General features: G+C 35.9%; 1 protein-coding gene across 1 annotated transcript in view; it reads right to left on the bottom strand.

Moving 5' to 3' along the window:
- Nucleotides 1-26,332, bottom strand: part of LOC140152902 (dmX-like protein 2) — a 192,556-nt gene that overhangs the window by 44,720 nt on the left and 121,504 nt on the right. The window contains 12 exon segments of the mRNA XM_072175438.1: nucleotides 1,311-1,473; nucleotides 3,368-3,391; nucleotides 4,267-4,394; nucleotides 11,343-11,381; nucleotides 12,230-12,250; nucleotides 14,720-14,824; nucleotides 16,886-17,003; nucleotides 17,982-18,186; nucleotides 19,475-19,739; nucleotides 20,289-20,476; nucleotides 22,125-22,358; nucleotides 23,730-25,768. Coding sequence (XP_072031539.1) covers nucleotides 1,311-1,473; nucleotides 3,368-3,391; nucleotides 4,267-4,394; nucleotides 11,343-11,381; nucleotides 12,230-12,250; nucleotides 14,720-14,824; nucleotides 16,886-17,003; nucleotides 17,982-18,186; nucleotides 19,475-19,739; nucleotides 20,289-20,476; nucleotides 22,125-22,358; nucleotides 23,730-25,768 — 3,529 coding nt within the window.

Raw genomic sequence — 26,332 nt, 5'->3', positions numbered from 1 at the left:
CACTGTTTGACCTTTCTGTGAATCGGATCCTTTGCCTTGTGGGACCTGTGACGTCAAATCAAGTCACTCACCATTACAAGACTTGATCAGGACACTCAGTAATTATACAGTATGTTGCTACACAATACCTAATCATGTTTGATTCATGGGTAAAATGTGGTAACATTACGAGAAAATTGGCTATTTTAAGCACCAGGCAGACTCTGCAGCCTGACTTTATTACTGTTATCACAATTCCAATTTATCCTGTAGAGTTTAGAGCCTACAGGACAGATAGATGACGTCAATTCCGCAGTAACTGATGCCTTAAAACCGACACAGTTGAAGTTTTTAAGATTAATGTTACACTTAATGCTTCCATCAGAACACCAACCCCTATGACCACCTGTTACCTTGTGAGTTCTCTTTTATCAGTCCCAGTTCCATGTGGGACTGTGGGCACATGCCACATGACGTCAAATCAGGTAAATCAATATTGCTCAACCTGATAGGGCTAACCTAACTACAACAAGGAGAAGATGATTGCAACACAAAACCACATCATCTTTGCCTCACAATCTGTATATGGTTACATTACCATGTGGATAAAATCTATTTTAGAATGAGTTCCACTTGGAATGTTTCAAAGTTTTCTTTGCTGCAACAATTGCCATTTATCTTTGGCAAACCTAGTACAGAACAGTGTAGATTTTAAAGGAAACAAAGTAAAACTTGTCTGTTTACTCTTCAATAGTAGGTGTTATGCAGATTATCATCTGCATCAGTTATTTTTCCAGATTGTGAACAATTCTAAACATTTGGATTTTTCACAATAAACATTTAGATTTTTCACAATAAATATTTAGATTTTTCACAATACCCTCAAAACAACTGATACGCAGTTATTAACCTCTAAATAATGACACTAAAAGAAAAGACTAAAATTGACAAGGCAAATGAGAGTATTAAATGGTATTTAAGGTAGTATGTACTATTGTTCAAATGAATACAATATATCAGTTGGGTGACTAGAGGCCAATAACATGCATAAATTACGAAAGCAACATGGCCGTTTTTGACTATGGCATAACAGGTCCCAGGTTTGATTCCTGTTCCATCACTATAGCCAGCTACCAAGGAGGTAACACCTGGCTGTTCATACACCCAACCCTGGGCATCAAGGGAGAACAGTGTCTCACATTAAATGAATCACCACGATTTAAACAAGAAAGAAAGATAATTTTCTACTTCCTTGGCTGGGAATGGAACCCATCCCCTTATTTCGCATTGGTAACAAAGCCTGCTTTTGAGCATAACACTGGAGTACTTACAATATTGGTACCTCTGCCAGTCTGATCAGCCATGAATTCACCAGCACCAAATCCAGAAGAGATCATGGATGGTGTAGGGGTTATACCAGGATAAGGATGGCTTAACGATCTCTCCCGTGGATTGACTAATAGGAAGTCATCTTCTATCATTGTGCCACCACGTCTGTTGGAGAAAATACAGTAAGAAGTCACACAGAAAATTAGTCTCTCACCCAAATTACATCTCTGAAAAAAAGGGGGTACCATCTATCAGCTATGTATAACTCTCTTCTAAGAGCCAACTAGATCAAACGCTTCCATTTTTCTGTAAGCAAAACTGAATGTTGTGAGAAATGCAAAATGTAAACCATGATCCTCACCCGATATATATGTTTGTTCTGGTTCATGATGGGTAACTCTGTTTCTACAATACTTTAAAAGTTTGCTATATTGTTAAAATGAATGTAGTGTAGTGCAAATTATGGAAACTAAATTATTATATCTCTCAGGTTCTCATCAAGTAAAATGTTAAATACCATGGTCATACTAAGTGATTGCACTAAATAGAAGGACGTTATCTGAGTGGCTTTCAGAAAAAATACCTGAAATTTGTCAAAACTTTCAGTATCACAATTGTAACTCAATAGCACAAAATTGCCTGAAATCCTGCCTGAAAACTGGCCTGTGTAGCAAGTTAAGGTAATTAATCAATCACTGCTTCTCTTGTAAAATAATAAGCCTTATTATAATATGTTATAATGCAAGACCAAATTAAAATACTGTACTGCACAAGTCAGCAACCAATCACGCCATGCCTTAATTGCCTTTGCCCTGACGTCAAACACAAACTAGTCTTTTTTAATTGGGTCTTGAATTGTCAATTAAATAGTACTTTTTTCCCCAGCGTAATAAATAACTATTTCAAAGCAATGTGTATTAGACGACTGTTAAGAAACCTACACCTTTTGAGTGGGCTTTATATATAAATAATTTTCTACACCAACTTTAATTGGATTTAATCTGTTTTCAGTTTTATTTGATATTAGATTTTGGACATGTGGACATGTGGACAAAAATGTCCAAACTACTTCTGTTTTTAACTTCAGGTGGCCTCATAACAAAGGCTTGTAAATACAAATGATATGCAATTGAATTCATTAATAAATATGCACATAGCATGACACAAACTATACAACACAAGAACTGAGAGGTGATCATACTCTATCACCCAACCAAGTTAGAAGTTCATTAGTAATGCATCATAGTGGAGTAATGGCATTGAAAGTCATATATGCAAGTAAGGTCATTAATATTCATATTCATAAATATGCAAAACCTAACACAAAACTATACAGCACATGACCCTGTCACCATACCAAGTTTGGTTTAAAATTGGAAGCTGCAGAGTGGATTACCATACCAAGTTAGATATCACATTGGACTGTGGATTGAGCATGTCCATAAATGTATCGGTCATACTAGACTTTTCTTCTTGTGTGACATTTGAAAACTCAAGCAAGACTGACAAATTTATGTATCATTAGAAAATCCAACCAATTTTATCATTATTAAGTTTTCATAATAAAATTGCTTTCATAAATATGCAAATGTGGCTACTGTCCAAGCGGTGCATTAATCGGACAGCTGGTTTATATACAAAGATAGGAGGCAAGATTCTGAAAACATAATAATGTTAGTTGATCAGTTATTGCATTTAAGCTGCACAGTGGATTAATGGTTTTGGTTCCCCCCAGACAGCAAAACAACCAGACAAACAACCAGACAAACAACTAGGCAACCATCTGCACCATAACATATGCCCACCAGCTCCAAATATGTGTGGGGCCAAAAAACTAGTGCAAACTTGTGGGCAAAATCAGTTCCAGTTGGGCTATTCCAGTTGAAATGCATACACCCCAATGGAAGACAGGACCTTAATCTCTCTCACAGGGAGTGTAAGATTCACCCATTCAGGTAACTCTATTTGAAATTCACACTCCCTGTGTGGAAGATTAAAGTCATGTCTTCCATAGGGTTGTATGGATTTCAACTGGAAAGACCTGATATAATTATCATACCTCTTTTTTCTCACTACACGTTGCCTGAAGTTATATGATACAAGAAGTTAACACAATATTCATTGTTGTGGTTCAATAGTTCAGTCATAATTTGGAGTAAACATGTAGCAGTAAAATCTAAAGAAAGATGCTTGAAAAAGATGTGAATCACTCCTATTTCTGCATCCTCATGAAAGACAAGTATTTTGTTTGCAAGTAATGCATCTCATTGATTTTTGTGAAAAGGCTTACGTGCAGTTATTCAGCAGTATCTCTTTGTGAGATAACTGTAAAACATCTTAAGTGGGATATACAAAATTGTGTTTACATCTACAATATAATTATTTTTTGCATATAAAAAGCAGCAGCTTTTTGTTTAACTTGCAGCTTCTTCATATGACATTTAAGATGTTTACTGCTTTCAATACATTTGGGATAACACTTATTCACAAATACTATTTTTGGACATTGATTTGAAGCATATGTTGTTGCATCCACCATAATATGTATCAGATGTATGCAGACTCTCTAAGTTTCTTTCATGGCTTAGTAATGGGTTTAAAAAGCAATACAATGGCTATTACTTGTTTCCAAGAAAAATATCAGCGCTAACAACATCTGACGATGAGGAAGTTCCTTGAAAATGCTCCCGGGATGCGAAATAAACAACTAGAGTTTAAGTTTAATTTAAATATCTTTCTTATTATGTTCCTCACCTACCTGCAAGACTTGTATACAGTTACAATTGTGGGCTGATTTTAATTGGTGAATAACAAACAAACAACCAAATGCACATCCAAACGCACATTTTTTGTATGTGTTGAAAGAGACCTCAATTTGATAGGAATCCCGGGCTATAGCAAGGAGCATGTAATATGAATCTACAGAACGAACAAACAAACAAACAAACATGCACTTACGTTTTTGTGTTTGAGGCATCATCAACGTCTTCCTCCACCCACATAGTATGGCTAGGATTGAGCAACATGGAGATATCCAGCTCCAGTAATCCCCGCTGTGATGACACGATAATACCGGTAGGATTAGCCTACAAAACAAAATGATAAAAACAACGATAAAAAACATACACATCATTTTGTATTCACACGATTGGCTTTGTGCCACTTTCAGTCAATTTTCTTATGTAAGTCTATGATGAATCGCAAACGAAAAGCACCATTTCACATGGTTTCTTTTCTTATTGCATTTCCTTCATTTTATGGCAATTTGATAGATGTTCTAATAAAGTCAAGTTTATGAAGAAAAAACCCTGAACTGTAACTTTTTTAACCCAAATTTTACATGTGAAATGCGAGATTATAAAACATCTTCCTTAAGAGTACCGGTTGTTAGAAGATAAATACAAGCAAGTATTAGCTTAGTATCATACAATAATGTCATTTTTTGAGAACAAGAAAGTCATATTAACATCAGACAAATGATAGTTGCACAAAATAACTTTATAAAAAATGTGGTTTCAATGATAATAACCAATAGATCATTACAGGTATACACAGTAAACTACACTGTTTTTCAAAGGTAAGCACATTCTTTAATGTGCCATAATTAAGAGATTACAGGAGGCATCTATTTCTTCCATACAGTTAAATGTCTTTCTTGCTCTCATTTATGATACCCTCAAGTACTGTAATTTGTCGCGATGTTAGTTTGCTGTTGAATCCAATCATAACATTATCATTGCATTGTTTTTATTGAACCCACAATACCTACCAATCTGATACCAGTGTTTTTGAAGCCAAGCCTAGAATATGATGATCAGTTGTGATTAATCATGCAGTGATTAAAGAACAGCATTCCAATATTACATTTCACCCACCATCCATTATCCCATCACCACCACCACCAAAGTATTGCCAATATTAAAATCCAGAAATGAAATTAGCACTGCTTTTATCAAATAATGAATATGAAGCGTATACATCTGCTTCTGGAATACTGAGCATAATACAAGCTGCTGTTAGTGGCAAACATTATTGCTCACTACCTTTGAAATTTTCCCAAATACATTTGTTATTGCACTGCTATCCTCAATATCAAGAACCAAGTCATAACCCAGAGCAGGGGGTAGGGGCAGGAATGGGGATTAATCTCTGTTAGTCAGGGGGCAAGCTACCCGAAACTTGCAGTTCTACATGATACAGTAGTTTCATTGTTATTTTAAGTGTTAAAGTGGTAGTTATGTATTTTATATTATCCACAATGTTTATGTTACCTTAAGTCAGTAGTAATAGTATATACTACAGTTAATTTCCTTTTTACAGTGCTAAGCATTTGCCCTGTTAAGGCCATGTTATTAGGTGCTGTATATCATGAATATGTGTTAACCTACATATTCTTGTTGGCTATAAAACAGTGCTATGCAATAATCACACCATTTAGTCTGCTTCTCCATTGACAGTATCTTCACTCGCATTATTCACTATGTATTTATCTATTTTCTTGTTTGTCTTGGCGATTTGAAAGAAAGCAGGTTAAGCTGTATAATGTGAATGACATCCACAAAGAATAAACTTAATAAAGCTGCACAATAGCCATCTAGAAGTTTTGTAAAACAATAGCAAATGCCAGGAATATCTAGGGTTTGACTTCTAATGGTTCAAAGAAAAATGTGCTTGTTTAACTGACTGAATAGTGGTTAGCCCCAAATGCCATAAATCTTAACAAGAGTTGAAAGCATTAACAATACTTGTTCTAGGAAAGCTTTTTACCTGTACCGCATGTTGTTTTGTAACATAAGGCCAGAGAAGACAATGGCATACCATTCTACCTATTGTGAAGATAATATCAAAGGGAGTTCAGAGAACACAGGATGTGAATTCAAACTGTTTTGTCTTTGTAACCAAGCATGGGGTCTCCTACAGGATGGAGGCTATTTTAATAAGTTTGGATGACATGTAGTTCAATGGGTTTTTTTTAATTTTAATTTTATTATTTTTTTGTGTGGAGTAAACACCGTTTCAGATTTCCCTCATCAACAAGGTGCTGGATCATCGACCACACTCCTCGCAATTTGCTGGTTTTCAAACAAACTCAGCAGGTAAATGTGGCTTAATGTAAATTAGTCTTATACCAAAATGTATGAAATCTTCAGTACTAATTACTGCTAGTTTGATTTAAAAGTTATAACAAAACAATTTCAAAACTGGAATTACGTCACACATACCCTGGAAAGTTCATGTGCAAAAGTTAATAACTCAATAATAATTATTTAAAGAAATAGCTTCTGATTACAATAATGCAGTTAAATACTAATAAAATATAAAGACATGTGTGCAAATGCAATTCCTTTAAATGTGTTTGTTAGTCAAATAAAAACTACTTACTGGGACAATTATCCCGCTACTATGTTTAAAAAATAACCAATTTGATCAATTTCTTTACTCCCCCCCCCCCCACACATCATTCTATAGTTCACAGAGCTATGGAACAATCTCTTTCTTCCCATGGGAGAATCGTGTTCTTTTGACATTGTCAAGATGACAAGAAATTGATAAAGCCTTATCCATTTTTACATGAGTATTAATTTATCCTACTTCGTAAATTGTCTTTTCATACTTAGGGCAGTAGTCTGCATTGTATTTTGATGTATCTTAATGTCTGTATGTAAGCCTAAAAAAATTGCCATAAAATTGAAATGTGTGACTGCACAGCAGTTATGGTCTTTCATGCCCACAAGGGACTTATTACCCTAGCTTTGCTATCATTTGCCATCATTTTTCAAAGACGACTAGAAGCTTTAAGCAATAGCTTTATCTGTTCAAAGGCTAAGAATAATGTTCATTTTTGATTGTCTTAGATTGACAGAAAAATCCATAGCAGGCACGTAGGCAAACACGGTTCTCGACCACAAACTTGGGGAAATCCGCTGTGTGAACTGTAAAGTTGTAAAGTGTGCTGAGGCTTGTGGATCAATGTCTAAGCGTTGTGCCTGTGCGTAGCGCACTATAAATCACTGCGCCTTTTTGTTTAAAACTGTCCTGAGGATTCCAATCCCTTAGTTTGTCCACAAATATATCCCCATGAAATTCAGCGGAATTCGCAATTTCCCTGACTGATCCTTGAGTGCTACTGCTATGTGAACAAGCCATTTTGCAACTCTCATGTACTGAGTTTAAACTATGACCATGGTTTAATTATATTCAATGTGGTTCAATTTGCAGTACCACTGGACAGACCACAGTAACTTAGCTTCCAGTTGTAATTTCAAAGCTGATGTCATCAGGCTTCAAAAAACTTGAGGATTCCTGTCTTCATTGGAATTGTATGGACACTCAGTCGGGGATTGACTTAGGATCGCAATTCTCAAGAACGCCGATCCTCAAAAATTCTACAACCGTCTGAACACACCTAATGTTCCATTTGTCGTTCCCTAATGGCAACAGTTTCCGGACACAAATCATATCATCTATTGGGGTCATACAAACAACTCTTATCTGCTCTTATTGTTCTGGTTCCACATTTGTTTCAATAATAGCTCTCTTATTATCCCTCCCTCCCTCCACTCTACAACACTAACAATATGATTAATATCTAGAACAACTACATTATTTGTGAGATACATTACAAAACTTGTCATATTGTTGCCATTATCAGTCTGTTTCAATATATGTGTAGGCGAGTAGTGCCACGAGGAATAACGCTACAAAAAAGCCTGCAAAGTTATTAAAGTCACTTAATTCTCAGTATCAGTAATAATAATCTCTCATTATTTATTTGTTTCCCTATTATTAGCAGTGATATATTTTGTATGATATGATCATTGTCAAGTAGCTATCTGTTGCTTCCATCTGTCAACTGATTAGTTTTTTATGATTAATATGATTTTGTCATTCAACAACTCATGCCAATGACTGCAAGTGGTATCTACAATAAAGGATGCACTGTTTATGTTATGCTCGATAATATTACTACAATATATTTGCGTACCATTAATTCTTATTAACTTTCTTAACTAAAATTAATTGCAAAACATGTGCTATATCAAAAAATCTTGCACAAACATAATTGAACCTTTCTACACATACAAATCAAGTTGAATAAAACTCTAATTTCTAATAAAACTACATATGTGATACGATCTGGTCCATGGGGGCCAAAGACGGCAAATTTGAAACTGAGATAAAGGTAAAAATGGGGAGTAAAAAACAATTAAATACATAAGAAAATAGACATTAAAAAATCCATAACTTTAGAAACAAGTATGCAAGACCTTTGGTGTTTTCAGTAAATGATAGCATATTGAATGTGTAATGTAATAATTAAAGTAACTCAATTATCAAAAATTCTTCCTTTGGCCCCCATGGACCAGACCGTGTCACATATAACAAGTGAAGATGGTTTTTTTTAATATGAATTTTACTCTTTGGAGACACATACATCTTATATTGAAAAACAAACAAACTGATTGTTCAAAACATAATCAAGTGCATAATAATGCAGTACTGAAATGTGTATTATTAGTATTATTATTTTAAGATCTGCTCCAAGTTAAAAACTGTTTCAATGTTAGCAAAATCATCATCAATAATTCATCAATAACAAGTAAAGAAATAAAGTTGAAATCTTAATTTTTAACATTTGAAGTCAAAGAATGATAAGAAAGGGTTTTTTATTATTGACTGATTAAGTTCCAAGTAAAGTGTCAGAGATGGCACAAGACGGCACAAACACTTTACTTGGAACTTTTACTCATTTGTTTTGCACTGTAAATTTGTCTCTATGCAATCACCGCACAAGGAAAATACATGACAGTACTAGTATAAAGCCTGTGTATATCCCCAGGCAAGATACTTCATTTTTTTCTCAAACATAGTTTTTAATTTTTCCCCAATCAAAGGACTATTTGCAAGCACATTAGGTCTTTTCCTAAATGGGTGACTTTCAGCTAGACTTTTGTTGACAAACCTACAGTTGACAAAAACATGCTTTGTTATATTAGTAATCATGTGCAAATCTAAAAAAAATAGAAAAAACATATCCAAAGTGCTCTCATATTATTATCCATAACCATACCAATTCTTCCTGATTAGTTTTCAGATAGCAAACTATGCTTCCAATTACCAAAAAATTAAATTAACGGTTGGGTATTATTGTTAAGAAAGCTAAGCACTTATAATGCATTGTTGAGAGACAATTTCATATCATGTACATATCACTGCGGTCATTATTTATAGGTTAATTAACGCGTATTACTTGTTGGGATAGAAATTAGTCAAAATAATGCACGTGCCCTGATGTTGATGAGTCTAATGCACGAGCCCTGAAGGGGGGGAGTGCATTAGACTCATCAACATCAGCACAAGTGCATTATTTGGTCTAATTTCTCGAGCAACAAGTAATACACGTTCATTAACATATTTCATACACGGGAAGAAAAACAAACACATGATTTTTCTATTTTTATAACAAATTATCACTAAAAATGTTGGAAAATAGAATCAAATATAAATGCATCAACCCGCCCGAAAAATGAATCAATCCTACGCGATGCGAAACACTGCATGTTTTGGATTTTTATAATGCTTGCTCTGCTTGTTCTTGCTATCAAAGAGTGTATGAATGAATTATAGAACTTGTTTACAAAGTTAGTAATCTAGGGCAATATTATGTGAAGCCTTTATTACTCTATCATTGAAAACAATTGCCTTGTAGACACTGACATGAAACAAATGGTCAAAAAGAAAATAGCTATTGTGTAGTGGGTATGTCTGAACTTGATAGTACACATACTATCTAAAACTATGATAACAGCAATCATCAAAATATTGTAAATAAGTTTCTTTTTCTCTTCAATCAATTTGGCTATTTACAAATACACACAAACTTACTTCATAGCCTAAATCACACAAATGACCATTAAGTGAATAAGAATAATTGTTACATACTTTTTAATCAACACCTTATGACGGCTACTGACTCATTTGCAGCCTAAATTGGACTAGTTATTTGCAGCCTAATTTGGACTCAAAGTTATAGGTAACCAAAATTCTACCAGAATAATCATTATATGCAACTTTCTATGTACAGAGAAGATTACTGAACATTTTTTGGCAAGTTCAGACGATGACATGGCAAACAACTGTTTTGTATAAATGAATAATGTACTTGTATTTTATTAAAATAAAGCTGAAAGGTAAATGACATTAAATTCATGCAAAAATCTACCATGGCATAACTACAGAAAGAAGAAAAACAAAAATAAAATTCCCAAACTGATGTGAAATTGTATCAGGAACATAACATGTATTCTCAACAGGCTGGAATGTTAGGCATGCAGAGCGGTTAATTATACAATTCCATACAATTTAACAAGTCCTGTGGGGGCAAATGTAACAAAATTACGAAACAGAATTTCTTGATGCAAATTATTGAAATAATTAAAAAAAATAATTTCATGTTCCCTTCAAGATAGGACTTATTGACACCTTACATCTGCTTTGGGCTATTCCAGATGAAATCCATACATCCCTATGGAAGACATTACCTTAATCCCCCACACAGGGGGGGGTGTAGATTTTAAATGGCGTCATTCAGGTAACCCATTTGAAATTGACACTCCCTGTGTAGAAGATTAAGGATTTCAACTGGAATAGCCATTTCTTCACAAAGGCAACACAACATGCAGTAATGAAAATATAAGGCAACAGAAATCCTGAAATGGATTGGACGTTTTGACTTTTTTTCCTGTTTTTGCTCCAAGAAACAAAGCTTTTGTTTTTATGGAAATAACGAAATTTAGCGAAAACTTTCTAGAACAAGGACGTTTAATATTAAATCACCCGATTTCTAAAATCTGTGCAATTATCTCATATTTCTACCAACACTTTCAATAATTAACTTGAACAGGACTTGTAAAACTGTATGGTTTATAAAAATGAGTGCACCAGTGACTTGAACCTTTGATGATTAGTTGATCAAAACAAAAAGAAATAAGCAAATTGATCTCTCTCTGGTGGCATACGCAGAGAATACCTACTCGGAACTCGCCATTTAAAGAAACGTTCTTCCAATCCGCCTGTATTGTTAGGGGAGGACCACAAATGGTTTGCAAGACAATATTAAGAGAAGTAATAAAAGAATGGAAGGATATGCACAAGGGAGATTATACGAGAATCAGAAAATGGGTTAACACAGTAAGTTAAAATACATAGAGAGATAAATTATGTAGATTAGAACTAAACTGCTTGACATCAATATGTTTTCCTGTGTATATTTACAGTTGTGCCAAGGCTTTTGGGTTTATGCCGGTGCATAGTGCAATCTCAATCACTCTGCTTTGACATCTATATGTTTTCCTGTGTATATTTAGCGTTGTGCCGAGGCTTTTGGGTTTATGCCGGTGCATAGTGCAATCTCAATCACTCTGCTTTTTTTTTTTTTATTGCAAGCAAAATACAAAGGATTACCAGTTCAGAGAGGGTTTAACAATTATTTTTGTCCATGTTTCAAAGAAATTGAAAATCAGTAACAATTCAAGAAATATGCAAGACCAAGACCGCCTTGGCCATGCTCAGATTTAACTGCTAATACAGGCATTTGACCAACTTCTCTTACTAGCAGTATTCTTTCAAAGTTCAGTGTTCAGTGGTAGAAACGTTTTCAAAACCACATCACTTTTTGCTCTCTTTCCCTCTTCCCCTTTGTATGATTGTCATTCTTGTTAATGCTCACTAACACAGGATAACAGAAGGCCAATCTAGTAACAAATTACATGAATAGTTGACAGTTTATCTATATTAAAATGACTTAGTAGGTACACATAAAAACAAAGAAAAGTTAACAAAATATGCTGACTGATGGAGGGATACCAAACTATTGTACACACTGTAATATTTGAAGCAGAAACTGTTTGATTTGACTTACCATAAGAAAGTTCTGGTAATTCTGAAATTATATGAGTTAAGAGTTTCTTACATATTTTATTCTGAAAGCAAATGCAAATCAAACAGCATGCAACCCTACCTATCACTTCTTGAAAACACTTCACGTTATCAGTCACATTGTCAGATCAGAGTGGACTTGTTTGTAATAAGGCTGGCTGATAAATATGTGATCAGAGGCAGATCTTGTGTTCATGTGATAGCCACAAAGAATAAAACAAGCTACTTTACTTGAAAAAGCTGTGATATATTTCATGTGTATATAGTTTTTGATGGCAAGACTTGAGAATAACCACTACAACCTCAAGCAATTAGGGTTAGGTTTTAGGGTTCAGATTAGGGTTCATATTAAGGTTAGGACTAGGGTAAGGATTGAGAGATTAGGGCTAAGATTAAGGTTGGGTGTCAATCACTATTCTTAAGTTTCTCTGTTTTTGACATGTTTGTTAATTTGAGAAAAACAAACTAATGAAAAAGGGTGTAAAAATGTCAAATTCTTGTAAAAAAATATTGCTGTCAAGCAGGTAACTTTTGAAGTGGGCTTTTCCCCTTTAAATTACCAGGCTATTTTCAAACTACAGTTCAGCCACCCTTATCCATGTCTCTTTTATAAGGATCTCTCTGTTATCCGGCCATGTGATCTTCATATGACAACACAATTTAATGCTATATCTCTGCTGCATTCAAATACCATCTTTATAGAGTTTACTACCCCATATTGAGTGATCATTTGTTGTTTTAACACTTCAGACATTCAATGCAGAATTACATATAATTCAGTTATCTGAATTTTTCACTTATCCAGCCCATGCTTGGTCCCATCACGGCTGGATAAAAGAGGCTGGACTGTATTCCAAAAGATAACACACAGCACTGCTTGTACTTCATACATGAAACTGAATATTAACAACCCACTATACTATATAGTGTAAACCAGTTTATAGCTCTTAATTACACATTTAATATAACACATGGGTTTTGTCTTTAGAATGCACCAATGGTTTCTAACCTTTTATCTTTTACCTACTTATACCAATTATGGTACAGAGATCAAACAGCTTCTGCTTTCAGCTCTGAACAACACAACAGAAACATGCTAATTTGACTAAAATCATTACACTGTTTAAAATGATTTATATTTCTTCAGGGCGTTATTAATTTGTATGGGAAAGGAATTTCTAGGGTATTTTTCACGACCAATATTCAGTGAGACATGTTTAAGAACATTGTGCGAAAAGTTGATTTGAATTGAGATTTATCACATATATTGGTTTGTATCTAAAAGGGAGTTTAAAGTTGTACTAGTTAAATTCCAGGTTTATGCAAGATATATACATAAAAAGTGACATGCAGTATAATATATACTCTTACTTGGCAAGAACTCAGTACTACATAATGCATAATTAGTATCATTATACTTTAACAGCATCATTTTGAATCAACTAGCTAGAAGTGTCAAAAAAGACATGAAGTTCAATGGCTGCCTTGTAGCATTTTCGTTACTCTAAATATGGTAAACAAGACTCATTTGCACAATTGGTTTCCAATTATCATGATCTAAAGTAACCTGGTTATGGCAGCAACCTGAACCCTGATCTACTCCTCTAAATCTTGATCACATGATGAATACAAAATAAATCACAATTTTTAGGGGATTAGATCAGGATAAAGATTACTAGCTGGTCATCTGGTAACCACCTTATACAAGGTCAGCACCAAAAAAAAAATCAAATCTAGAAAGGTTGATTAAAAACAAAGTAGCAGAATTCGAAGGTAGCTATTGCCTGATGCCTTGATTGCACTTTCTTGTACACCTAAGTGCAATCAAGGTAGCTATTGTCTGTTGCCTTGATTGCACTTATGTATACAAGAATATACATTGTGTCAATAAAGGGTATATCTATTACTAATGTAATCACAGCTGATGAAAGTTTCAATTACGTTGACACATAATATCACACCATCACCAATCTCTCTTATGTTAAGCTGATTCTAGAGACTGCCAGTATAATGTCATTTGAGTGCTACAATTTAAATAACCGAACAAAGATGCACTTGCCTGAGTACTATATGCTATGACTGCAATATTGCTCAGATGGGTGGAGAAGTCTTGTGATTGGGCTATTCCAGTTAATTCTATACACCCCTATGGAAAACATGACCTTAATCTCCCACAAAGGGGGTATAGATTTCAAATGGAGTCACCCATTTAGGTAACCCCATTTGAAATTCACACCTTCTGTGTGGGAGATTAAGGTCATGTCTTCCATAGGAGGTGTATGAATTTTAATTGGAATAGCATTAAATTGAGTCTCTATTGTTACCACTTTACATGAAGGATTTACCCTTCATCAACTTTGATTCACCTTATATAAGTATCTACTAAGTAATTACAAGCATTCACCAAGGTAAAACATCTATCATATAATGTCATCAAATAAGCATATTCAAGTTCATATAATTGCATGCTTACCTGATTGAAGCAGAAAGCAGGAATTTTTTCTTGTTCCTTGTGTATAATACGACACTGTGATTTCATTCCATCTGTGAAAGTCTGACCGCCTGCTGTAATGTCCACCTGTCATACACAAATCAAACAAGAATACTTCTTAGCAATCTGATGATACATGTCTACACCCTCTCTCTGACCATGTAAAAATTGATAAAGTTAATAGGATTCAACTTCAGTTTTAAATGTCAACATTTTATTAGTTTATATTTGAAAACCACATGCAAAACGCAATCAAATGAGTAATAACATAAAGGCACTAGAGAAAGAATCACATTTATAGAAGCAAAAACTCACATGAATTTGCAGTATTTAATCAAACCTATTATGAATTGTTCTCAACAAACTTGAGACGAACCCTGGTGATTTCAACAGATAATGAGACTCAAGTGTATGTGTAACTGTGTGCTTAATCGTAAATGATCTTTCTGTGAGGAAACATGCTGAAGTTCTGATGGGATCATGCTAGGGCAAAGTATACCAAAGTAAGATTGCGAGAGTCTGTAACCATGCTGGCAATATTGGAGAGAATCATAAAATGTATGTTTTGACACCTATAATTGCCTTTGCTTTTATGCCAACCTGAAGTCCAATTACAAAAACAGACAACACAGACCAAAAGAATTTGAAAAAAACCCAATATTTTTTACATAGGCCCATAGAATTACAATCCACATACACAGAAAAAAGAAGAAACCATACTATAAATGGGCAAGCTTTTTCCCCCTACATATCCATGTGGAAATCATATTTGTATAATATTTATAACACATGTTTGAGTTTATATGAGAGCTTGCTTGGAAAAAGCATTACTAGTCACTGAATGCAGTTTTACTCTTAATAAAGATAGATTAAATGAATCAGTGAGCCTTCAACACACTAAAACCAGTAAAGTAACCATTGTCACATTTTATACCACAGTGCAGAAAATTGAAGATTGAATAAAAAGTATTAAATGAAGATTATACATGCCCAGAAGTTACTGATCACAAGTACAACATTTGACTCTACCTTTGTCTCAACTTTTGGCTTCTTAGATGATTGCTTGACGGATCAATGTAAAAATAAAATACACATCAACAACACAACACAGGACATCAACAATTCACAAACACCAAAATACTCTGTAAACATAAACAAGTGTTCACCCAATAAGGAAAGGGAAAGCCTCAAAAAATAAATAGATATGAGGAAAAATATATTAACAGCATTTACTTCTGTATAATGGTATTCCTATATGTGGCAACATTGGGATATTCAAGTTGAAAATCCATACACCCCATGGAAAACATGACTTTTTAATCTCCCAACCATGGTGTGTAGATTTCAAATAGGGTCACAGGTAATTTGAAAAACATACTCGTGTAGAAGATTATGGCCATATCTTCTACAGCGGGAGTATGGTATAAGCCCAATGTTGGGAGTGCACACAATGGCCACAATAAAGTGCACACAATAATTTGGCCAGTATATAGCGAGATTTATTCAGACGTTGTGTTTTCTGTTCTCCGCTGTGAGCTTCAATTTTCTGCTGCATATTTCCGCTCATATGGCTAGTTTTGTTTGGGGCTTTGCTCTCCTTCTCAAGATTTTCTGCCTGCAGTGGATGACATTGTGGCAAATTTGTCACTGCACCAGTCACAACTGAAAAAAGCCTATCTCAACCTTAAAGAATGAGTCTGTAAATAGGCATCAATGCACTATGTGTGGTACAAGGGATTATGATCCCTCCAAAGTTTGATTTTACCTTGTATTGACACTTCATATCAAGCTTGAGTGCAATTGGCCAAGGGACACTAAACACATGAAGAGTTAGTTCAAATGCAAAAACTGATATATCCGTTTTTCTTGATATGGTTACAAATAAAGTAAAAATAATTCTTGAAAAGTTATAGAATTATGTATGAGTGATATAACACTAACAGTTGTATAAAAAATATTAATTATTTAAACTTGAATTTGTGTAATGGTAGAGATAGTCACTTGGAAAAAGATGGATTGTTCCATTTCTATCACTTTGTGATAATATTCTAACCATTGCACTCATAGACAGGTAATGTATGTATTCCATTACATATAGCTGTTTGAAACTTTGAACTTCTGCTTGATAGGAATGCAATAATCACTTACATCTTGAAGTCCTGGTTTCCTGTGGAATATGTAGCTGATGAAAATGTCTTGTACATTTTCTTGTCGTACTAGATAATTCCACAGTCGCTTAGCTGGCTTTGCTGACTTGTGACTGGATCTGTAAAATATATATGAACCAGGGACAATAGCATCAAGAAATTAACTACTATAGTCAATGGAAGCAGTTTCTATATGGTTTACACATAGATTATTTTAAATTTTGTGAGGTTCCAAATCTCTGAGAAATGATTCTTAGGGACAAATTAATTACTAAATCAGGGAAAATTCAGAGTAACCTTCAGGAAGGTATTATGTGCATCATGATTAAAACCACACTTGAGATATGTTACAAATGTCACACTAACAAGTTTTATTAAGGGGGTACTACACCCCTGCCCAATTTTGTGCCTATTTTTGCATTTTTCTCAAATATTATAGCGCATTGGTGACAAGTAAGATATGTATATTATAGGGGCAAGGACTACAACTACTGCACTGGAAATTTTATTTCAGCACAGACAACAGTTGTGGACTTACAGTCAAAAATGAGGGAAAACCAATATTTGATCAATAAATCAATAACTACTTGCCTTGAGTTGCTGAATTTTCAGTGCAGTAGTGGCAGTCCTTGCCCCTATAATAAACATATCTTACTTGTCACCAATGCGCTATAATTTTTGAGAAAAATGCAAAAATAGGCACAAAATTGCCCAGGGGTGTAGTACCCCCTTAAGTGTCATATTTGGTTTGACTTGTCCCATTGATGAGCCATAACAGGTGTAGCATAAATCTCATAGAGAGACATGTTTTTGTATGAGGAAGGCAATTCTTAAACAGAAATCAATACAAAAAATTGAGATATTTCAGTGTGATTTACTGAGGCTGACTAACCCAAACTTTGACACAATCTAGTATCTTGATGAATTGATCATGATTTCAAACATATATGGTAAGTACATACAAGTGTAATCAAATGTCCAAATGACACCTGTCACTGCATTTCACATTTGTCTGATTCAGTTTTTAGACCCACCATCACCCGTCTCATCATTCTGAAACTTGTGAGACACAAACATCCTTTAAAACCATTACCAACCTGAACGGTGTGTTGATAGGGTCCAGTAGACCTTTATATCTAAGCAGTGCTGGCCCTGTTATAGTGCTAGGAATCTCTGTAGAGCACCCTGGGATGAAATCCTGTGGTGGACCGGCAAATAAATCCATCTTGCGCATGATTGCCTGTTGCCATTGCTCTATTAGCTTCAGTACAGCGTGGAGATTTGGCGAGACTACTGGCAGTTCTGAAACCAAAGAGTAATATTTTGATATAAGAAACACACAGATTTTAATATCAACAAGAGAAAATAAAATCAGGAAAAAAAACTGTGGAGAAATTGATTTCAGCTTCGGTTGTTATGTCTCTAATCTAATCATACAGTGTAAGATAAACTTTAACTTACATAAATGTGTTTTAGTAGTGTAACCCTGTTCCTAATTAAGTTAGGCGTGCAGCCTAACTTATTTCTTTCTTGCCATTTCTTTCTTCTTTCTTTCTTTCTTTCTTTCTTTCTTCTTCTTCTCACAATTTGCTACTACTTCCACATCCTTGATCGGATTTTGACCAAACTCAGTCACAAGCAGTATTGGGTAGCTGGCTACAAAAGTCATGGGTTGTTTAACGTCAGAGGTCATCCAAGAGGTCACAGGGGTCAAAAAGGTCATTTTAACCGAAAATGCTCCGACCGAGCTGAAATATAAATGCAATGATCCTTATGACATTCTAAACATATTTTAAATATTTTAAAATTTATTTAAGGTCATTAAGGGGCCATAAAGGGGTCAAAGGTCAGGTTTTTCAAAATGCTCCAATTGAGCTGAAATTTAAATGCAATGATCCTTATGACATTCTAAACATTCTAAAAACATTTTAAAATTCATTTAAGGTCATTAAGGGGTCATAAAGGGGTCAAAGGTCAAGTGTTCCAAAATGCTCCAATTGAGCTGAAATGTAAATGCAATGATCCTTATGACATTATAAACATGTTGAAAATATTTTGAAATTCATTTAAGGTCATTAAGTGGCAATAGGGGGTCAAAGGTCAAGTTTTCAAAATGTTTCAATTGAGCTGAAATTTAAATGCAATGATCCTTATGACATTCTTAACATATTTTGAATATTTTAAAATTCATATAAGGTCATTAAGGAGGTCATACAGAGGTCAAAGATCAAGTTTTCAAAATGCCAGCTTTCAACGATGAAGGTATATTAAAACGGCAATTAATGAAACAGTCTTATTAAAATTAATACTATCCAGCACAGTGTTGCTGCTTGATCAGATCGTCACAGTCATCCGCCTAACTTACCTCGTGCCCTTGCAAAGGGCACAGTTGCTCTAGTATTGGTTTCTTTGCATGTATGCTACATGCATGTACCAACCCACTCACACACCCCCACACATATATATACAGTGCAATTTGCAAGTAGTGGACAGTATACTGTGTCACGGACATCCACAATTGGATAGCACAGAGGAGTTGTGCTTAGGGGGCCTACTCATTCACATCCCCGCCTTCAACATACACACTTACCTGCTAACTCTATTCCACTAAGCGGAAGAAATCCTTGCATTTTATTCACCACAAACTTGAGTATGACATAGCGCATCAGACACCAACTATAGGAGTTAGGATCAGAGTGCTCCGCTTCACCTGGCAATGGAACCTTGGGTTTCTTCTTCATAGAAAATGGACCTACATCATCATACATGTCATCGTCGTAGTACTCATCAAGATCATCATCGGAACTGTCACTGTTGTTGGAATCATAGTCTATGCCTTCTATATCAATGTACGGCTGTGCAGAGAGAAAACACACATAATTGTGAAAGGTAATGTAAGCCTAAAGCTAAGTATTGATGTTGAGTTATACTGAGCTAAACAAGATGTGTTTAAGTTATATAATGATATAAAAGTAACCAAATTAAATGTTTGATTTTGTTTTATTGGATTATTTCATTTTCTGTTTGTACAGTTCATTAACAAATAAATTTCAAAACAAGGCAAAATCAGAAATTTGATGAATTTAAGGTTTTTCTAATTTGCACGTTACTGATTGTCCATGTAAGTCATCGCTTAAGAACAGCAATAACAGATCTTTAAAAATAACATCCAAATTACATTTGCACATAATGCTAATCTGGCAATACAAGATTTAGTAGCATAGTCAACAAGCACAAAAACTATTGTCACCGCAGAAATTCAGGCAAAAGAGAACATGCTTTTGCTCATCCTCTTTATGAGCATCTAGTTGACAAAATGTTTTATCCTAAAGTAGCTTAACTTGTGAGTATTTTTATTACAGAAAATATGTGGACAAAATTATCATCTTGTGGAAACAAATTACCTTGACCATGAAAAAGTCCATAATACTGGTTTCTGGTGGCACAAACACCTCTCTATATGTTGGTTTCTCTTCTGCAACTGATGTAGGATTGCGTCCACTGCTAGCCTTGCCTATCAGTTTCAACATGTAGCGATTTCGCTGCTTGGATGCATCTTGCTGGTCTGTACTGGGCTGATTGGCTCCACCAGCTATTGAGTACACAAAGTTAGAATGGAAATCATAATGTGATAACTAATGTGCAATGGTGTAAAGGTGAGTGCTCTGATTTGTTCATACTATGTTAGTTATCTTATATTTAGGCCTACCTGTAAAACAATCTGTTTCCAAATTTTGAATTCTATTGCTCCAGTGGTTCGAAAACCACAAGTAAAAACATGTTGCCATGGAATGAAAGCAGCACGTATCCAAAAAGCATGTATCCAAAAAGCCCCTACTCTGCTCCCTTTTTGAAACTTGGTCACATTTTGAAAAAGTAATTATGGACAAACATATCTTATTCCGTGTCCAGAAGTTTCATGTAGCTTTTTCGTGACCAATATTTGTGGATGATATCAGTGTTGTAGTCAAGACCTCTATGTCCGAGACCGAGACCGAGACCGAGACCTGCCCATCCGAGATCGAGACCGAGACCGAGACCAAACCTTCCGAGACCAAGACCACCCCTTCCGAGACCGAGACCTCTAAGTTCCGAGACCAAGACCGAGACCGAGACCTTGGTTTAATCCCGGTGGATACTCAAGTTTGGTTTGGGTAGGGGTACTGGTGTGCCGCTGAGAATTTGAAAGAGAACCCATCATTGTACGAACAAAAAATTTGGATCCTCAGTTTAACACTATTTGTCTTAATTTTTACAATTTTTCCTCCAAATTTTGAGAAAATTTCATAAATGTTGGCTACAGTGGAGGCAAAATTAGGCTAGTGCGTGAAGCAATTGAGCAATTTTACCATATTTGGGCCCAAAACACAGTGTTTTTCATGCTGAAAAGAAGATGCACCCTGCACAGGGCAACTATTTGTTCATCTATTTAATGGAGAGTATTCCCCTTGCAAAAGTTTAGTGGGATCCTCGCTTCCGCATCTGCCCACATATGTTTAATCATGAACTGAAATTGGAAGCTCACATACGAACATGCTACTTATGATTCATTTATAACTTTTATATACCTTTATAAAATGATTTCTGTATCTTTATTCTTAACAATTTCTTCAACATTCATTGAAATTTAGGGTAAGGAATAAAAATAATGAACAACAATAGAAAATCATATCTTTTTCTTCAGGTCTCGACAGGTCTCGACCAAAAAACGTTCGAGACCGAGACTTTTGAGGTCCCGAGACCGAGACTTTTGAGTTCCGAGACCAAGACCTTGACATCCGAGACCGAGACACTGCAAAACCAGGTCTCGAGATGGTCTCGAGACCGAGACTTGGTCTCGAGACCTACAACACTGGATGATATAGAGACGAAGATTCCCCTACTTAAATTTTTTAATGATATAAAAAAGGAGAAGCTCCGGAAATTGATCCTAGGCTTCTGCATTCCAAAGTGAGAGGTTTCTTTTGCGAAATAAACACTATTACTATGAATTATACAATAGACAACAAATGAATATTCAGTAGACGACAGCTACATTACATGAATTATTCATATTAATCTCATTTGAATTCCTGGGATTATCATATAAACTGTGTCCGAAACAAAATTCTTACCCACTTATCTATTCATATCTTTTGGAAACAATTTTCTGATAAATAGGCAACTATTTTACACTGCTGTATCAAATTTAAGAGATAAAAGGACCTGGTCACTACACATTTTACCCGAATCCAACTTACATTGGGAAATTGTTTTGTCCACCACTTTAGCTCCACCACCAAACACTGAGGACCACATCTTGCTGTCAAGTGGATGTGCTACTAGTCGTAACAGTTCACTACAGTTGGAAGTACTGAGAGCCTGAACTAAGAAGCTGATATAGACTGCAAACAATCCCTCGCATAGCTGAATGTTAGGATTAGGTGTGTCTTCATCTCTCTCACTGGCTAGAAGAGCTTGAAGTGTTGATACACCTAAAAGTTACAATTGTTTGCATATTCATCAATGAATAACATGATAATGCACTCTGTAAAAAATATTTACTTGAATGTAAATTTCATGGCTTTTACATCTCGTCAGCCTGCTCATTTTTTGTCATTTTAAGAACAAAATATTAAAGGGGGGGTAAACCTATTGGTTTTGGATATGGATTGTCTTTAAACTTACATACAATATAAAATATCGTCCCCTTTATGCAGCCTTGTGAAAAAACGAGAGTATTTTCAGCGTAAATGTGAATAAATAGCAAAATTTGCAATCCAACACCTTGGTACGCGTGAATTGCATTCTGGGCAGGCAAACAACAACATCAATGACATGTGCCGTAAATTCCCGTTCGTGCATGCGTGGTTGCACTGACATGCTCATACCCCTGTTGTGACATTACCACTACCAGTTTATGTCATGCTCTCTAGTATATTAGATTTTTGTGTAAAGAGGCCTATATGGCAATAGCCAATATCGAATGCAAAACTGATCCGGGAAACAGATGACCTGTGTGCTGTGAATGTAACTGCAATATAATGTTGCAATGTCCGATGCGTGCGTACGTCGTTGAACAGAAAATTTGTTTTTCAAGCTGCATTTTAACTCTTTTTACGCCCTCATGCAGTGCTGATTAAGAAAAAAAAGGAAACAAAATTTATTTCCCCTTGCAATATGTACATTTCAAATGAAAGTAAAAATTTTTTTTTTTTCAATGTGATTTTGAACTGGGGACCTTGTGCACAAAACACGGTACGCCATGGATTCTTCCATATCAATATACGAAAATTTAAAATTTATATACGTGCGGGAGTCTCTTCAGCAGTTAGTGTGGTTTGCTCTTTCCTCACAAACAATGTTGAGGAGATTTAGCTGTTGAGGAGAATTATTAGTAATTGTGATTTTACGGGGATTTCTACCCAGAAATCCAAAGTGGTATACATTGTACCATAATAAGCCTCTTTTTGCATGATTTCTCAGGAAATACATTGACTTGGAGCGTCAAATTTCAGGATGGTAATGAGAAAAATATTATCTATTGTGTGATACCAAAAACTTATCAACAATGAAAGAAATCAGGGGGATGATGTTGTCGATCGGGTTACGGACCTTCAAGTACAAAATATGGTTCAAGAATGCATTTAAACATATTTATTCACCAATCGTTGTACAAGAACAAATAATAATGAAACAAATTAAAGGTAATATTAATAAATTTAGGGTGACTAGGCTATATGAAACTGATGCATGCTTGAACCATATTTTGTACTTTGTTCTTAAAATTGGGTCTACTTTTTGGCGTAGTGGTAAAAGCCTAACAATTCCCGCCGATTACGAGCTGATCAAAGTATAGCACTAACCTGGCCATTTGGAAGGCAAAGAGGTGACTGTAGCTGCAGTCTCACCACTACTATGCATACGTCTCCTTCTGTTCATCCCAACAAGACTTCCCGCTTTGTACATAACATTCCTTCCATCATATACATCCATGCCAGCAAACTTTGATGTACCTGCTGCCATGCTAAAACTATCACTATCACACAGCGTCTGATATATACAAGCCGACAAGGCTAAGCTTAATCGCTGCAATGTCATCACTTTAGACCCCAGGCGATTGGCACTAGGTGGCGCGGTGAAATCCAGGATAGACTTGAGGATGTCGTGTGTGAAGTGGCGTAAATGCAATATGGGATCGGCCACCACGGTTTTGCAATTGGCAATGCTTGCTGAAAGAAGTGGTAGTGTGGTTGGAAGAGGTAATGGTGAAGACAGCTGCTGTTGTAATCTCTCCTGCTGCAGCTCTTGCACCAGCAGGACAAGTTCCATGGTGACGGAACACAGGCCGCCACCGTTAAGTCCATACAGGACAGCATAACTAAAAAGCGTTCTTAGTAAATGGTGGTGGCTTCTGAGCCAGTTCTTTCTCCTGGTTGCTCTCTGTCGTTTCTCCTCTAAGTCTATCCTCCTAGCTTGTATGATCTCATGAAGTGTTTGTGATCTAAACCCTACACCTTCACCAAGCTCACCTTGCCCATCAATTTTGTCTTTAATGTCCCCTAGGGCCTTTCCAATGCCATAATTGCAAACTGTGCGAAGTGTTTCCACTTCATGCTCTAACCAAACATACAGCTGGAAGCGCAGCTGACCCCCATCTACCTCAAACCCAGTGGCCAGTGTACGTAATTCTTCCATCATGATCTTGAGGCAAGCTGTGAATTTCAGCTGCTGTGCCATAATGTCTATTGGCTGCCCGTCTGTCATGGCAGGGTTTATAGCTTTCGTTTTCTGCTGAGTTTCTTCATCACTGCTTTCCGTTTTATCAGAGAAAGTTGTGGAACCATTGTGGAGGATTGTTTCACCATTAGTCCTTACTTTACTATCTTCATCCTCCGAAGTTTCTTCATCATCACTCCATTTGAGGTCCAGCTCATCCTCATCCTTAGGCCCGACGGGCTTACTCCAATCAAAATCCAATGCAGAATCTTTGGATTCAACTTTGGATTCTGAAATGGGCTGACCCCAGTCAAACCCATCAGATGATTCTTTTGAAGGTCCATTTGCACTATTAGACAAACCACCGTCAATGGTTCCAGACATAATCATGCCGCTATCAACTGATGAACTTCCGTTGGGTGCTCTCTTCAATTCCTTTGGTGAAGAGTCTCCATTGGTGGTCTTGACACGTGGCAACTTGCTAAGAACTTCTAACGTCAACAGAGGACATCCTGCTGCAGCATGGGCGTGTGCCGTTGCAAAGAACAGCCTTCTCTCCACAGGTGTGATCTCATCCTTGAATGCCGCATCTCCCACCTTGCCACCTTGACTGATCAGTACTGCTGTACCAAGATTGTCTTGATCTAACATCTGTCGCCGAACCAACAGAGGATGAGTACGCAAGTAATTGTAGAAATTGAACACATCTGGATTTCCACTCTGGTCTACATCAAGATCCTTTGGCTTGTCGTTATCCGTTTCCAGTTTCTTGACATCTGGTGGTTTCTTAAGCAGAGTCTCTAAGGCTTGTGTGTAATCCTTGAGCATCCAGTACGCTATGCTTCGTAGGAATGGATCTCCACTAGGTAGTAAAGCATCCATTCTGTTCATATCGGTATCACACGCCAAGATGTGACGACACAAAAGCTCCTTATGAGAAAGAGGCATTTCGAGTTCTTCCTCATAGAGCCTGGTTACAACCATAGCTAGTTGCAGATCTTCCAACTTATTCACCAAGATCTCTATAGCATCTTTGAGAGAACCAGCGAGCAAGAAAAATGCAGCAGCATGCTCAAAGCGTTGTCGACCAAGAAGAGAGAATGCATTCTTGAGGGCGGCCTTTCGCCAACGGTCCTTATTGAAATCGTTCCCAAAGAAGGTTGTCATCTTCGTGTCTTGAACAGATCTGTGATGCATGAGTATCAAAATACAAGTTTGTTATTAATAATTTAATATTTTTTACCGATACTGTCATCATGATGCTGATCAATACTGTCATGACAATGTCAATCATTTGGGAAGGCTTTCCATCCCATACTCTCTCAAACATGTGTTTTATAAAACATGACCACAAAAATATTTTCTTGTATTATCAACAGAGTAAAAAAAACTCCATAGAAGCATTTCAATTTACCTTGAATTTCCATTTTGTTGATGACTACATTTGAGACCTACTCCCACAAAACCCAATAGAAAACAGCAATTTTGAGCTAAAGCTGCATTTTTGCAGGACATAAAATGTGACATATCATTCATAATCTGACATTCTGAGCATTTTCAATGTGGACATACCTCCCAATCATAATTTCCTGACTTTATCCGGGTTTTGTGGAAGCAGATCTCATTTGATCTAATGTTGCTTGATAGCCCATAAAACATCACACTTAAGGTTCTCTCACTTTGCAACATGCAGAATAATTTCCTTTGTAATAGGATAGCAACAGGATAGCAATCTCTTACATATTTATTT

Source organism: Amphiura filiformis, chromosome 5 (assembly GCF_039555335.1).
Source record: "Amphiura filiformis chromosome 5, Afil_fr2py, whole genome shotgun sequence".
Taxonomy (NCBI): Eukaryota; Metazoa; Echinodermata; class Ophiuroidea; order Amphilepidida; family Amphiuridae; genus Amphiura; species Amphiura filiformis.
The sequence above is the reverse complement of the archived record's forward strand: the minus strand, read 5'-3'. Positions and strand labels throughout refer to the sequence as shown.